Raw genomic sequence first — 17,699 nt, 5'->3', positions numbered from 1 at the left:
ATTTGTACAATTTTGAATCCCCACCCCATAGGGATGCTACCAGGCAAATATGAACGATATCCATTGCTCAGTTTCAGAGCAGAAGTTGTTTATATCAATTCTGCAAAACTGACCCCTTTTGGCCCCGCCCCTCAGCCCCCAGGGGGGTCGGCCTCGTCATTTGTACAATTTCAAATTCCTACCCTGAGGTGATGCTACCAGTAAAATATGAGAGATATCCATTGCTTGGTTCCAGAGAAGAAGTCAATTATATGAATATAGCCCGATTGACCACATTTGGCCCCTGGGGGTCAGCTCCATCATTTGTACAATTTTGAATCCCCACCCCATAGTGATGCTACCAGGCAAATATGAGTGACAGCCATTGCTCGGTTTCAGAGAAGAAGTCGTTTATATCAATAAAGCCGGATTGACCACATTCGGCCCCGCCCCTCCGGCTCCTGGGGGGTCAGCCCCATCATTTGTACAATTTTGAATCCCCACCCCATAGTGATGCTACCAGGCAAATATGAGCGATAGCCATTGTTTGGTTTCAGAGAAGAAGTCGTTTATATCAATAGTGCCAAATTGACCCCTTTTGGCCCCGCCCCAGAGGCCCCCAGGGGATCAGCCCCATCATTTGTACAATTTTGAGTCCCCTACCCATAGGGATGCTTCTGACCGAAATTTGTTCAAATTCCGATCAGCGGTTATGAAGAAGAAGTCAAATAAGTCAATTGTTGACGGACAGACGGACGGACGGACGACGGACGCCATGGTATGGCATAAGCTCACCTTGTTCCTTCGGACCAGGTGAGCTAAAAAACCTTAATAACATTTCTGAAGCAGAAATTCAAAGGGCAATAGCTCCAGCAAATTGTTCAAATGAACAATTCTGGTAAAAAATCCAAAACCTTATGCATGAGAGAACCAGACACATACAGGTTTTGACAAACACACTGCTCAAGTTATCTGTCCAAACCAATATACATGTATTTAATGTATTTGGGGGGCGGAACAAGCACTCATGAACGACCTACCTGTGTTTGTCCGGGTCCCATCTGAGGTTGAAAATGGGGATGGTCACCTTGGTACATTGGGGCTCCTGGCGGTGGGCCATACGGTTGATGTTGTGGCACTGCACTATAGCCAGGTGGTGGCTTTTGTAAGGGCTGTCCATACTGGGGCGGATAGCCTGGTGCTGAAAAATATATGTATTTATAGATCTGATTAGGAGAATAACATGGACATGAAGAATGTGAATAAGGTAGCACAAGGACTTTAGGATGATGATCATGATCATATAGAGTATGCATGTTTGATGATATCAATTATATATATTGGTACTACATTCACTGGTACATACACCTGTTACATGTACATGTATAATGTAATATGTACTTGTGTGATCATTGACCTCGCTGACATCACTCAGATGACAAAACTCTCAACAAAGACCACCCCCATTATAAGACCATCTGATGTCTGTCTCATAACAGGGGGACCTACTGTTTATACTTTTTCATTGAACCATATACATGTTATGGCATTTACAGCTGATATGATCCCTTTTTCATCGCAAGTCATCAGATTATTCATCAATAGGCACTAAATTCAAAACTTTTTCAAAGTCCATATTGAATGATTTATTAATGTTTGCAACTTGCATTTAAATACTATGAAAGGCTAATGCAGGAAAGCTCATAAAACCATTTTCTGTGTACATTCTCCTGAGCAGAAATGAGATCTTGCTTAAAATATCTGAAAATCATGAAAGAAGTCAAGTTAACCAATCCGAGCCTTCTCCTGTAATTGACTGAACCGTTAAAAATGTTCTTTCTAAACGACAAAAATGTCTGCTAAATATTTTGGCATGAACTACCACAGTACTAGTACGATCCTTCTGATTAATGGGAATTAGGGTAAAATCATATCTCTTGGTTTTAGCAAACATATTTTCTTTCCCCACGATACAATGGCCAATATTAGCACAGATTGGGGGATACATAATTTTGTTAAAAAAATCATGATGTTGTATGAATATTGATCTTCAAATTTATTTCATGAAAACATCCAAATTTTGATGACTTTCCGGCAAAGGTCATCAGGCAATCAGATGAAACTTGTTCCAGAAACAAATATTTTTGTTGTTCGAAATTGTGAACATAGCCATTATATATACATAATGATGTTTTCACTATATTAAATCTTCCGACACATAATATACATATGTAAACCGATCTTATCAAAATTAGCATTTCAACTACTGAACTGATGCACATACCGGTACTTAAATGGATTATATAAAAGCTGTTGAGCATTTGCTTGCCATTTTTTGAATTACCAGTTGCAGAAATAGGTATATCATTCAATTTTTACAAGAAATAATACCAATTTAGCACAATTGTATGGTCAAATTTGATGACAATATTATTATTTTTGTATGTGCATGTACCATCGGTCATATATATGAAAAATCAACCAAACACCATATTTTCAGAGCAAAACATAACTTGTTTTGTTAATAAGGTTACTGTATACATTTAAAAAGACAATAAAAGCCATTATCAACGTGCAATAAATATTCAATATATATATTACCGACCATGGCAGGTGTAGTCTACGATCACACAAGTATTGATGCGTAAAATATGTACTAATACGTAACGAGCTTGACCAAGCGTAGAGATTGAAGTCATTTACATTTACGGCTGAACATCACCTTCGGGACGAGCTGACATAAACACCTTCGCTTAGAGAAGTCAGTTCGTCACGCATTCACAACAATTCAATATTTTTCAATCTAATGCCCACCTATCGGGAAATCTGTGTTGTATTTCGGTTGGTTTTACTATGTTGTTATTTTTTCACATCTATCACTTTAACAGAAAAGCTGGGTAGACACGTAAGCTTTGGCTACATTTAGCCCGAGTTTCTTCTGACACTGACACCATTGGCATTGTGACCATAAGCTGACCGTTTGTCCCGCTTAACGAGTAGGGTCTGTCAGCCTACATCCCCGCCTGTACAGGTCTCTGTCTGTACCGGAAGGACCCAACTGTACCGGGGTGCATTCGATACAACATGTACTGTGACGTCTATACAGGCTTTTGTTACACATTAAGTGTTATTTAAAGACGAATGGCAATATCACAACTGTTCCTCTCAACATTACATCATTATTATTATTATCATAAATACAGGTACTGATCTTGACCGGTACGGTCCGGGATGTAAATTAAAGTTGTATTATATCATCAATACAGGTACTTAATTATGTTGACCGGTACGGTCGGGGATGTATATTAAAGATGTATATTATCATTAATACAGGTACTAATGCTGACCGATACAGTCAGGGATGTAAATTAAAGTTGTATTATATCATAAATACAGGTACTGATGTTGACCGGTACAGTCAGGGATGTAAATTAAAGCTGTATATTATCATAAATACAGGTACCAATGTTGACCGATACAGTCAGGGATGTAAATACAAGCTGTAATATATCTTTAATACATGTACTAATGCTGACCGGTACAGTCAGGGATGTGAATTAAAGTTGTATTATATCATTAATACAGGTACTAATATTGACCGGTACAGTCAGGGATGTAAATTAAAGTTGTAGTATATCATAAATACAGGTACTAATATTGACCGGTACGGTCAGGGATGTAAATTAAAGTTGTATTATATCATAAATACAGGTACTAATATTGACCGGTACAGTCAGGGATGTAAATTCAAGCTGTAATATATCTTTGATACAGGTACTAATGCTGACCGGTACAGTCAGGGATGTAAATTAAAGTTGTATTATATCATAAATACAGGTACTGGTGTTGACCGGTACAGTCAGGGATGTAAATACAAGCTGTAATATATCTTTAATACAGGTACTAATGCTGACCGGTACAGTCAGGGATGTAAATTAAAGTTGTATTATATCATTAATACAGGTACTAATATTGACCGGTACAGTCAGGGATGTAAATTAAAGTTGTAGTATATCATAAATACAGGTACTAATATTGACCGGTACAGTCAGGGATGTAAATTAAAGTTGTAGTATATCATAAATACAGGTACTAATATTGACCGGTACAGTCAGGGATGTAAATTCAAGCTGTAATATATCTTTGATACAGGTACTAATGCTGACCGGTACAGTCAGGGATGTAAATTAAAGTTGTATTATATCTTTGATACAGGTACTAATATTGACCGGTACAGTCAGGGATGTAAATTAAAGTTGTATTATATCATAAATACAGGTACTAATATTGACCGGTACAGTCAGGGATGTAAATTAAAGTTGTAGTATATCATAAATACAGGTACTAATATTGACCGGTACAGTCAGGGATGTAAATTAAAGCTGTATATTATCATAAATGCAGGTACCAATGTTGACCGATACAGTCAGGGATGTAAATACAAGCTGTAATATATCTTTAATACATGTACTAATGCTGACCGGTACAGTCAGGGATGTAAATTAAAGTTGTATTATATCATTAATACAGGTACTAATATTGACCGGTACAGTCAGGGATGTAAATTAAAGTTGTAGTATATCATAAATACAGGTACTAATATTGACCGGTACAGTCAGGGATGTAAATTAAAGTTGTAGTATATCATAAATACAGGTACTAATATTGACCGGTACAGTCAGGGATGTAAATTAAAGTTGTAGTATATCATAATACAGGTACTAATATTGACCGGTACAGTCAGGGATGTAAATTAAAGTTGTAGTATATCATAAATACAGGTACTAATATTGACCGGTACAGTCAGGGATGTAAATTAAAGTTGTAGTATATCATAAATACAGGTACTAATATTGACCGGTACAGTCAGGGATGTAAATTAAAGTTGTAGTATATCATAAATACAGGTACTAATATTGACCGGTACAGTCAGGGATGTAAATTAAAGTTGTAGTATATCATAAATACAGGTACTAATATTGACCGGTACAGTCAGGGATGTAAATTAAAGCTGTATATTATCATAAATACAGGTACCAATGTTGACCGATACAGTCAGGGATGTAAATACAAGCTGTAATATATCTTTAATACATGTACTAATGCTGACCGGTACAGTCAGGGATGTAAATTAAAGTTGTATTATATCATTAATACAGGTACTAATATTGACCGGTACAGTCAGGGATGTAAATTAAAGTTGTAGTATATCATAAATACAGGTACTAATATTGACCGGTACAGTCAGGGATGTAAATTAAAGCTGTATATTATCATAAATGCAGGTACCAATGTTGACCGATACAGTCAGGGATGTAAATACAAGCTGTAATATATCTTTAATACATGTACTAATGCTGACCGGTACAGTGAGGGATGTAAATTAAAGTTGTATTATATCATTAATACAGGTACTAATATTGACCGGTACAGTCAGGGATGTAAATTAAAGTTGTAGTATATCATAAATACAGGTACTAATATTGACCGGTACAGTCAGGGATGTAAATTAAAGTTGTAGTATATCATAAATACAGGTACTAATATTGACCGGTACAGTCAGGGATGTAAATTAAAGTTGTAGTATATCATAAATACAGGTACTAATATTGACCGGTACAGTCAGGGATGTAAATTAAAGTTGTAGTATATCATAAATACAGGTACTAATATTGACCGGTACAGTCAGGGATGTAAATTAAAGTTGTAGTATATCATAAATACAGGTACTAATATTGACCGGTACAGTCAGGGATGTAAATTAAAGCTGTATATTATCATAAATACAGGTACCAATGTTGACCGATACAGTCAGGGATGTAAATACAAGCTGTAATATATCTTTAATACATGTACTAATGCTGACCGGTACAGTCAGGGATGTAAATTAAAGTTGTATTATATCATTAATACAGGTACTAATATTGACCGGTACAGTCAGGGATGTAAATTAAAGTTGTAGTATATCATAAATACAGGTACTAATATTGACCGGTACAGTCAGGGATGTAAATTAAAGCTGTATATTATCATAAATACAGGTACCAATGTTGACCGATACAGTCAGGGATGTAAATACAAGCTGTAATATATCTTTAATACATGTACTAATGCTGACCGGTACAGTCAGGGATGTAAATTAAAGTTGTATTATATCATTAATACAGGTACTAATATTGACCGGTACAGTCAGGGATGTAAATTAAAGTTGTAGTATATCATAAATACAGGTACTAATATTGACCGGTACAGTCAGGGATGTAAATTAAAGTTGTAGTATATCATAAATACAGGTACTAATATTGACCGGTACAGTCAGGGATGTAAATTAAAGCTGTATATTATCATAAATACAGGTACCAATGTTGACCGATACAGTCAGGGATGTAAATACAAGCTGTAATATATCTTTAATACATGTACTAATGCTGACCGGTACAGTCAGGGATGTAAATTAAAGTTGTATTATATCATTAATACAGGTACTAATATTGACCGGTACAGTCAGGGATGTAAATTAAAGTTGTAGTATGTCATAAATACAGGTACTAATATTGACCGGTACAGTCAGGGATGTAAATTAAAGTTGTAGTATATCATAAATACAGGTACTAATATTGACCGGTACAGTCAGGGATGTAAATTAAAGCTGTATATTATCATAAATGCAGGTACCAATGTTGACCGATACAGTCAGGGATGTAAATACAAGCTGTAATATATCTTTAATACATGTACTAATGCTGACCGGTACAGTCAGGGATGTAAATTAAAGTTGTATTATATCATTAATACAGGTACTAATATTGACCGGTACAGTCAGGGATGTAAATTAAAGTTGTAGTATATCATAAATACAGGTACTAATATTGACCGGTACAGTCAGGGATGTAAATTAAAGTTGTAGTATATCATAAATACAGGTACTAATATTGACCGGTACAGTCAGGGATGTAAATTAAAGTTGTAGTATATCATAAATACAGGTACTAATATTGACCGGTACAGTCAGGGATGTAAATTAAAGCTGTATATTATCATAAATACAGGTACCAATGTTGACCGATACAGTCAGGGATGTAAATTCAAGCTGTAATATATCTTTAATACATGTACTAAGGAACAACCAACCAATTGAAAAAAAATATTTTTGAAACAGCCCCTGTGTATAGAACCTTGAGCCAAGGATAAAATGTCTGGCAGCCACTGATTGGCCAGTATGCTATGAAGTGAGAAAATAGATATGTAGCCTGATAGGTAACTATCAATAAGAAATGTTGATATAAATTTCTTAAGTCCGATTGGTTTTTTTCCCAAAAGTTCACGTAATAATAGTAAACAGGTAAACATTTAAGATTTTGAGAATTTTTACTGCGAAATTCACCTATTTTCAAAATGGCTACCCTGGAGAAAATTTGAGCTGAAGGACCCAACTTTTTTTTTGATTAGGTGTTATATCAGACCCTAAACTTTTGTTATAAACCATATTGTCATATTGAATTCAAGAATTTGAATGAAATACTCCAAAACGTTAACACTAAAGTCTATGGGAAAACAATTGGTTGGTTGGTCTCTATAAAGAAAAGTTTGAGAAACAACGAGGATCGCTGAGAATCGGGCGACGATCTATGGGATTATAGTGCGTATATTAAATGTGCATAAAACATTTTTTAATGATTTCATTGTTTTCACTTACGATATTATGAACACGAAACATCCAATATGTTCTATCACGGACATATATTTGAAGTTTGTATTCAAATAATCTTTTAACATTAATATATCAATTTCAAGAAACAAACTAATATATCAATAGTATTACAACAAGTATGATAATTCAAATGTAACACCGCTGACAACGTATTCACTACTGGTCACAAAAATGCATCAAATGTATCTCAGTGCCGTACGGTAAAGAAATATATGTTATCAATAGCAGCAAATGGAATAACTGAATAAATAAATATCAGCGTCAAAAAATAATCGCATATACATTTGTATTACAGAATTTCGGGTAAAATGTGGAGACTCTGCGCAACGGAATTTCATCTGAATGCAATCAATTATCTATTCGCATCTTAAATTTAAAAGATATAAAGATAAAGTTTAGCGTTAAGTACAGGTGTTCAAGATATTTAAAGTGTTGCATAAAAACATGAAACAGTCTCTTCTTGTTTTCTAATCATTCATATTTACCTGTATTGGGAGATAAAACATCTTTAAAAAAAATTATGACCTTTTATAACTGTAAGCCGATGGCTGACTTACAGTCAAACCTCGATGATTCGAACTTCGTTGATTCGAATTTCTCGCTGTATCGAACTTTTTGCTTGGTCCCGAATTTCCTTACTATATAACGCTACTAACGAACCTATGCATGATTCGAATTTTTATAAATCGAAGTTTTCGATGTATCGAACTTTTTTCATGGCCCGTTAGCTATGATGTCATAGGTAATTGACATCTCATGATTCGAACAAAAGTTTACCTGTACTGACCACTGGACAGGTGTTGGTCGTGACCCCCGCGGCAAGATTTCACACTTTTCCCCTAGATGCCCTGACTGACAATAGGGATAACGATAGCGTGTGTTGTCACTCCCGATCATGGGGTTAATTAATAATCAGACCAAATTGATAGATAAAAGGTGTATTTAGAAGCCATGACATTTAATCACTCCGGTAAAACATTTCGATAGTCGTCTCTGATAATCTTCGCCGCCATTGAAATCAGCGGTCGGTGAGTAAATTTTACGGAACTATAAAACAAGCGGACCAATTTTAAACACAAACAATTAGCGATGTCTTCACTCATAAGTGTCACATTGCAAACTTATACATAAATATCCAAGTAAATCGATTATTTGTCATTCAATCATGCAGTCTCCAACCGATCGGCATTCCGTATTTTATATGCACATAACGTAACCGCATGTGTCTTTAGCAGAAAAGCCTAACGACTTACGTAAGTGTGCATTGTACTTCTTTTGCTTTATCTGTTAAACGCGATATAAGTGTTTTGTAACCGATACATAGTTTGTTTAATTAATAAAATGTTAGGTATAATTAATGAAAAGTATTTTTATTTTGTTGTGTTTGAGGTATAAATTAACTTTTGAGCCTGACAGGTGACGATCATCACGAAGACACCGAGGACATGTAACGTTAACATATATGGTCATTATCAAGAAAACATCGATCTATTGTCAACCATGAATAATTCGAAGTCCCGCTGTTTCGAAGTTTTTCTGTTAGTCCCTTGAACTTCGAAACATCGAAGTTTGACTGTATATACCCCGCTCCCCCTCCATGCTATTTGCAAAGTACAGTTTTGTAGTATTTTGAATACTTACAAATTCATATTTCATTTTGGATAAATATGAAATCGGCCAAACGACTGAGGGGTATAGCTCTTTATAATGACCTATTACCATAGTAACCATAATTCTACACACGACCCTTTATATTTGTGTGAAGTTTCATTGGAATCGGATCACCAGTTAAGAAGCTGTCCGGACAAGGAAAACCTGTTGAAAATGACCGGCCACCTTGCCAACCGAAATTTTGTAATTTTAACAGCTGCATGCAAATCTACATTCGATCCTTTATATGCGTGTGAGGTTTCATTGGAATCGGCCCATCGGTTTAGGATGAGTTGTCCGGACACGATTATGGGACGACAGACAGACCGACAGGCCGATTCCAGTATACCCCCGGGGTACAATAAACTCAATCTTCTGAGACTGTTTTGTGTTAGACTTGGAGGTAAGCGTTGACGTGCGCCTAGCTAAGATGTTTACGATGAAACTGATTAGTAACATGCACGATACTTTCATCATACCTTCACATGAAAAATGACACACGCAAATAGGCTTGAAATAAGTTGTGCCCCCCTTAATCCGGAGAGGTGATGACTTAACCTTATCGGACATATACTAAAGGTTAGCAAGCCAGGTGTCCTGACAGGTAAAACAATCTCCCTGCACTGGCTAATAAGACAGTTTAGAATTGAAAGATAACTTAATTAAATTTCCACTCGAATTTCGGGTCATTAGTTTACTCTTAGCACTTAACATATCGAACAACTAATATTTACTAACGACCAGAAAAGACACACACACACGCACATTCGATGATGCGATAAATATGCAGATAATCTTTTCAGCAACTTTACAATTTTATATATACATCTATACATGAATGCAGAGATAATTTTCTAGGGTAACTTGTGTCCAGTCCTTTTGCATTTATCTGGAAATAAAACTTGTTTTAACTAAAGAGTGTTATCTTGACGGCAGGACAGCCATAGTGTCAATGACTATAATTGATTGTTTGATAAATGAGTATTATCGCCTTGAGTCGACCAGCTGTTTCCACAAACTGATCCCGCGTTTGTATACATTTGCTTCGGGAATAGAATTGTGAACAGTAATCTATGATAGACAGTAATGGTCAAGGGATTCGGGAACAAATTTACTGTGCCCTGAGGATAAGATCTACGTTTTGAAGTGTGGTACACCACTATGTGAAGATGTGATTACAGTTTGATAGCTGCATTCTTTGTGATTTGTGTGTTATTGCCATTAAAGTTATTTTTCACATTCTTATACTTCGCATAACAAATGATTTTAATTGGCATGCAAAAATATTTCATAAAGTGTCATCTGGATATTCGGCGGGGGATTTTGAATATCACATTCTACTTTGAGAAAATACTAGCTTTACTTGCACATGTAGTTGGTGCATTATGGACGTTAGCTATAAAGCATGAAAAAGAAATGATTTGGTCCAGAGGAAATGTTTCCCTCATACACAAAGAGATTTATATGCTTTATCAGTATATCAGTATTACTAATACAGAAACAAAGTACATTTTTTCTCGAGTGCGAAGCAAGAGTCATACGAGTGAAACAGATATTACCATTATTTTGCTTGCACTTTTAAAGGAGAAACAATACGACACCTTTTTGAATTGGCCACTTCACGTAGTAATTTACCATTGTATGATGTTAGCTGGTAATAATCGCTGACACAAATTGTAATATATCAAATATTACAGAGAACCCAATATGGACACGCAAAAGATTTTGATGGGAAACCAACTACTTCAACCTTCACTTCGTTCGGGTCCTGACACTAAAATCGGCGAATCTTAAAAGTTATATCATTACAGGGTTTTTCGGCATTGTCGTTTGAGATTGATCATCAATACATACGTCATAAGATCAAATTGTCAACAGTATTTGTTACACAATTATTTATTAACTAATATGGGATATATATTCGTCAACTTAAAAGTCTTTCACAATTAACAGGACGAATGTTACGTCCAAAAATTACCCAATAAATCAACAGTAAATTGACGTGACATCAATCTTAAATATCTAATGGTTGTATATGCCAAATTAGAGGGGTCTAGGATGCATACTTGTGGACACAATATCTTTTTAAATACTTACCTGCATAACTTTAAGGTGTGTAGACGCTGACGCGGAAAAGAGCATTACCCCATTAGTAAGTAGTGACCAATTATCTAAAAACGGACCCTGCTTATATCATTATAACTCTTTACTTAAGGAATGGACTTTGTTCGCTACTTACCATTTCTACCTTCTATGCGTGTTTTTCAATGCACTTCCAAATGTGCACGTAATTTTGATGCTGCTCTGGGTTTATATTTTGAAACTGGACATAGAGGGCAGTGGATGGATAAATAATCTCCGCTACAGCAGTCATTACATCTGGACAATTTTGACTGCAGAGTTCTTAAGGAATCGAATACGTATTGATTCATGCTTTCCCACAGACTTTTGTCAGCAACTGAAATAAACACGTTCTGTAGTTAGTATGTTTGTATTATCAATCATAGGATTAACAGAAAACCATTGAATATTAATAGTATGTATGTAAGATACTGCCATTTTTACTTGCGTATACAGTGATGTAATTTTTCTATCTTTAACCACTTTATGTAAAATATTATGTATGACTACGTATACCAATTCAAACTTTCGACACTGATATCCACTCCATGTACCCGTTTAAAGATGAAACTTATTTTCTCCGATATAACTACAAATCGCAGCCGATAGGTGTACAGGTTTTCCATATAGTGCTGAGATTTCCCCGCAATTCTACAATATGGTACATTAAAAGGCGAACGGCTAGCGCATGGCAACATATTGAGGTAACCAAACTTTTAGATACTTTGTGAAACTTGCACCACGGGAAACTGACAAAAAGTTGCACTCTCCTCAGAAACAAGACAGATGCAAATATTGATTTACATCCCTGACCGTACCGGTCAACATTAGTACCTGTGTCAAAGATATATTACAGCTTTAATTTACATCCCTGACTGTACCGGTCAACATTAGTACCTGTGTTAAAGATATATTACAGCTTTAATTTACATCCCTGACTGTACCGGTCAACATTAGTACCTGTATTAATGATAATATACAACTTTAATTTACATCCCTGACTGTACCGGTCAACATCAGTACCTGTGTTAAAGATATATTACGGCTTTAATTTACATCCCTGACTGTACCGGTCAACATCAGTACCTGTGTTAAAGATATATGACAGCTTTAATTTACATCCCTGACTGTACCGGTCAACATAAGTACCTGTATTAAAGATATATTACAGCTTGTATTTACATCCCTGACTGTATCGGTCAACATTGGTGCCTGTATTTATGATAATATACAACTTTGATTTACATCCCTGACTGTACCGGTCAATATTAGTACCTGTATTAATGATATAATACAACTCTAATTTACATCCCTGACTGTACCGGTCAACATAAGTACCTGTATTAAAGATATATTACAGCTTTATTTTACATCCCTGACTGTACCGGTCAATATTAGTACCTGTATTAATGATATAATACAACTTTAATTTATATCCCTGACTGTACCGGTCAACATAAGTACCTGTATTAAAGATATATTACAACTTTAATTTACATCCCTGACTGTACCGGTCAATATTAGTACCTGTATTTATGATATAATACAACTTTAATTTACATCCCTGACTGTACCGGTCAGCATCAGTACATGTATTAAAGATATATTACAGCTTGTATTTACATCCCTGACTGTATCGGTCAACATTGGTACCTGTATTTATGATATAATACAACTTTAATTTACATCCCTGACTGTACCGGTCAGCATCAGTACATGTATTAAAGATATATTACAGCTTGTATTTACATCCCTGACTGTATCGGTCAACATTGGTACCTGTATTTATGATATAATACAACTTTAATTTACATCCCTGACTGTACCAGTCAACTTTAGTACCTGTATTTATGATAATATACAACTTTAATATACATCCCTGACTGTACCGGTCAACATAAGTACCTGTATTAATGATAATATACAACTTTAATTTACATCCCTGACCGTACCGGCCGAAATAAGTAGCTGTATTCATGATATAATACAACTTTAATTTACATCCCTGACTGTACCGGTCAACATAAGTACCTGTATTAAAGATATATTACAGCTTTAATTTACATCCCTGACCGTACATGTCAACGTAAGTACCTGTATTAATGATATGATACAGCTTAAATTAACATCCCTGACTGTACCGGTCAACATAAGTACCTGTATTAAAGATATATTACAGCTTGAATTTACATCCCTGACTGTATCGGTCAGCATTAGTACCTGTATTCGTGATATAATACAACTTTGATTAACATCCCTGACCGTACCGGTCAGCATTAGTACATGTATTAAAGATATATTACAGCTTTAATTTACATCCCTGACCGTACCGGTCAATATTAGTACCTGTATTTATGATATACTACAACTCTGATTTACATCCCTGACTGTACCGGTCAACATAAGTACCTGTATTAATGACAAGAGGCCCAGAGGGCCTGTATCGCTCACCTGGATTTCATGAGATATGAAACAAGAATGATTAAGTATATTTGTCACTGGTATTGCTATGTCAATATATCATAGGCATTTTATATTGGTACGTAAGGATTTGATGTCAAAAAATGCATTAATCCATGAAATAAAATTAACTTTTGGCACAACCCCATAGGGATGCTACCACACAAATGTGAGTGATATCCGTTGCTTGGTTTCAGAGAAGAAGTCACTAATATCAATATAGCCCAATTGACCACATTTGGCCCCGCCCCTAAGGCCCCCGGGAGGGGGTCAGCTCCATCATTTGTACAATTTTTAATCCCCACCCCATAGTGATGCTACCAGGCAAATATGAGCGATATCCATCGCTTGGTTTCAGAGAAGAAGTCATTTATATTAAGAGAGCCAAATTGACCTCTTTTGGCCCCGCCCCTCAGACCCCTTGGGGGTCAGCCCCACCATTTGTACAGTTTTGAATCCCCACTCCATAGGGATGCTACCAGGTAAATATGAGTGATATCCATTGCTTAGTTTCAGAGCAGAAGTCGTTTATATCAATTCTGTAAAACTGACCCCTTTTGGCCCCGCCCCTCAGACCCCAGGGGGTCAGCCCCATCATTTGTACAATTTCAAATTCCTACCCCAAGGTGATGCTACCAGTAAAATATGAGAGATATCCATTGTTTGGTTCCAGAGAAAAAGTCAATTATATGAATATAGCCCGATAGACCACATTTGGCCCCGCCCCTCAGGACCTTGGGGGGTCAGTCCCATCATTTGTACAATTTTAAATCCCAACCCCATAGTGATGCTACCAGGCAAATATGAGTGACAGGCATTGCTCGGTTTCAGAGAAGAAGTCGTTTATATCAATATAGCCAAATTGACCACATTCGGCCCCACCCCTCAGGCCCCTGGGGGATCAGCCCCATCATTTGTACAATTTTGAATCCCCACCCCATAATGATGCTACCAGGCAAATATGAGCGATAGTCATTGCTTGGTTTCAGAGAAGAAGTCGTTTATATCAATATAGCCAGATTGACCACATTTGGCCCCCGCCCCTCAGGCCCCTGGGGGGTCAGCCCCATCATTTGTACAATTTTGAATCCCCACCCCATAGTGATGCTACCAGGCAAATGTGAGTGATAGCCATTGCTTGGTTTCAGAGAAGAAGTCGTTTATATCAATATAGCCAGATTGACCACATTTGGCCCCGCCCCTCAGGCCCCTGGGGGGTAAGCCCCATCATTTGTACAATTTTGAATCCCCACCTCATAGTGATGCTACCAGGCAAATGTGAGTGATAGCCATTGCTTGGTTTCAGAGAAGAAGTCGTTTATATCAATAGCGCAAAAATGACCCCTTTTGGCCCCGCCCCAGAGGCCCCCAGGGGGTCAGCCCCATCATTTGTACAATTCTGAGTCCCCTACCCATAGGGATGCTTCTGACCAAATTTGGTCAAATTCTGATGTGTGGTTATGAAGAAGAAGTCAATTGTTGACGGACGGACGGACGACGGACGACGGACGACAGACGGACGGACGGACGACGGACGACGGACGCAACGGTATGGCATAAGCTCACCTTGGTCCTTCGGACCAGGTGAGCTAATAATATACATCTTTAATTTACATCCCTGACCGTACCGGTCGACATACGTAACTGTATTTATGATATAATAAAACTTTAATCTACATCCCTGACTGTACCGGTCAACATCAGTACCTGTATCAATGATAATATACAACTTTAATTTACATCCCTGACTGTACCGGTCAACATCAGTACCTGTATTAATGATAATATACAACTTTAATTTACATCCCTGACTGTACCGGTCAACATCAGTACCTGTATTAATGATATAATACAACTTTAATTTGCATCCCTGACTGTGTCGGTCAGCATTAGTACCTGCATTAATGATAATATACAACTTTAATTTACATCCCTGACTGTACCGGTCAACTTTAGTACCTGTATTTATGATAATATACAACTTTAATATACATCCCTGACTGTACCGGTCAACATAAGTACCTGTATTAATGATAATATACAACTTTAATTGACATCCCTGACCGTACCGGCCGAAATAAGTAGCCGTATTCATGATATAATACAACTTTAATTTACATCCCTGACCGTACCGGTCAGCATTAGAAACTTTATTAAAGATATATTACAGCTTTAATTTACATCCCTGACCGTGCATGTCAACATAAGTACTTGTATTAATGATATGATACAGCTTAAATTTACATCCCTGACTGTACCGGTCAACATCAGTACCCGTATTAAAGATATATGACAGCTTTAATTTACATCCTTGACCGTACCGGCCTGCATTAGTACATGTATTAAAGATATATTACAGCTTGTATTAACATCCCTGACTGTACCGGTCAACATAAGTACCTGTATTAAAGATATATTACAGCTTGTATTTACATCCCTGACTGTATCGGTCAACATTGGTACCTGTATTTATGATAATATACAACTTTGATTTACATCCCTGACTGTACCGGTCAATATTAGTACCTGTATTAATGATATAATACAACTTTAATTTATATCCCTGACTGTACCGGTCAACATAAGTACCTGTATTAAAGATATATTACAGCTTGAATTTACATCCCTGACTGTATCGGTCAATATTAGTACCTGTTTTTTATGATATACTACAACTTTAATTTACATCCCTGACTGTACCGGTCAATATTAGTACCTGTTTTGATGATATACTACAACTTTAATTTACATCCCTGACAGTACCGGTCAATATTAGTACCTGTATTCATGATATAATACAACTTTGATTAACATCCCTGACCGTACCGGTCAGCATTAGTACCTGTATTAAAGATATATTACAGCTTGTATTTACATCCCTGACCGTACCGGTCAACATTGGCACCTGTATTTATGATATACTACAACTCTGATTTACATCCCTGACTGTACCGGTCAACATAAGTACTTGTATTAATGATAATATACATCTTTAATTTACATCCCTGACCGTACCGGTCAACATAAGTACATGTACGTGTATTAAAGATATATCTTACAGCTTTAATTTACATCCCCGACCGTACCGGTCAATCTTAGTACCTGTATTGATGATATACTACAACTTTAATTTACATCCCTGACTGTAAAGGTCAACATCAGTACTTGTATTGTTGATATAATATAACTTTTATTTACATCCCTGACCGTACCAGTTATGTTTTTCGTAGTGGACATTATACAACGATCGATATCATAACAGGTATGTTATCATTCATTATTTGTACAATTATAGTGCTTGATTACACAAGTCAATCATGATTAGATATTGTCAATGGTTATTTTGAAACTTCCATAACCATTTCTTTATTGAAATCTTGATATTCAAAGTGTTCTTGATGATAGACAGTTTGAACCCTACAGTATCTTTACAAGCATTACAACAGCAACGAACGCGCCGCAGTACAGTTGGGGACTTCCTGTACAGACAGAGACCTGTACAGACGCGGATGTATGCTGACAGGTCCTGATGCGCTTAACTCTAGATCTGATACCATTGACAATTTGACATTGTATAATTTACATAACGTTACTTATATAATTAATAGTCCGATTCTAAAAAAAAAATAGCTTACCTCCCTTTCCATCGCTCATTCTTGTAGGTGATTAGTATCAATAACGTAAGTAAATAGGCCTACGTAGAATTCTTTTCACGATCTGGTTCAGATCCCTGTGCTCAAAACGAAACTGTACTGTAGTTATTCCCCTTTGAACACCG

The 17,699-nt window shown here is 36.3% G+C and overlaps 1 protein-coding gene across 1 annotated transcript in view; it reads right to left on the bottom strand.

The window, feature by feature from the left end:
* LOC117336339 (proline-rich transmembrane protein 1-like) overlaps nucleotides 1–17,663 on the bottom strand; it is a 29,266-nt gene extending 11,603 nt beyond the window's left edge. The window contains exons 1-2 of the mRNA XM_033896833.1: nucleotides 17,557–17,663; nucleotides 1,020–1,180 (exon numbers count right to left, since the gene is read on the bottom strand). Of these exons, the coding sequence (XP_033752724.1) occupies nucleotides 1,020–1,180; nucleotides 17,557–17,575 (180 nt within the window). The 5' untranslated portion in view covers nucleotides 17,576–17,663. The remainder of the gene's footprint in view (nucleotides 1–1,019; nucleotides 1,181–17,556) is intronic.
* Nucleotides 17,664–17,699: the final 36 nt, after the last annotated feature.

The sequence above is a fragment of the Pecten maximus genome, chromosome 10 (genome assembly GCF_902652985.1).
Source record: "Pecten maximus chromosome 10, xPecMax1.1, whole genome shotgun sequence".
NCBI classification, from domain to species: Eukaryota; Metazoa; Mollusca; class Bivalvia; order Pectinida; family Pectinidae; genus Pecten; species Pecten maximus.
The sequence above is the reverse complement of the archived record's forward strand: the minus strand, read 5'-3'. Positions and strand labels throughout refer to the sequence as shown.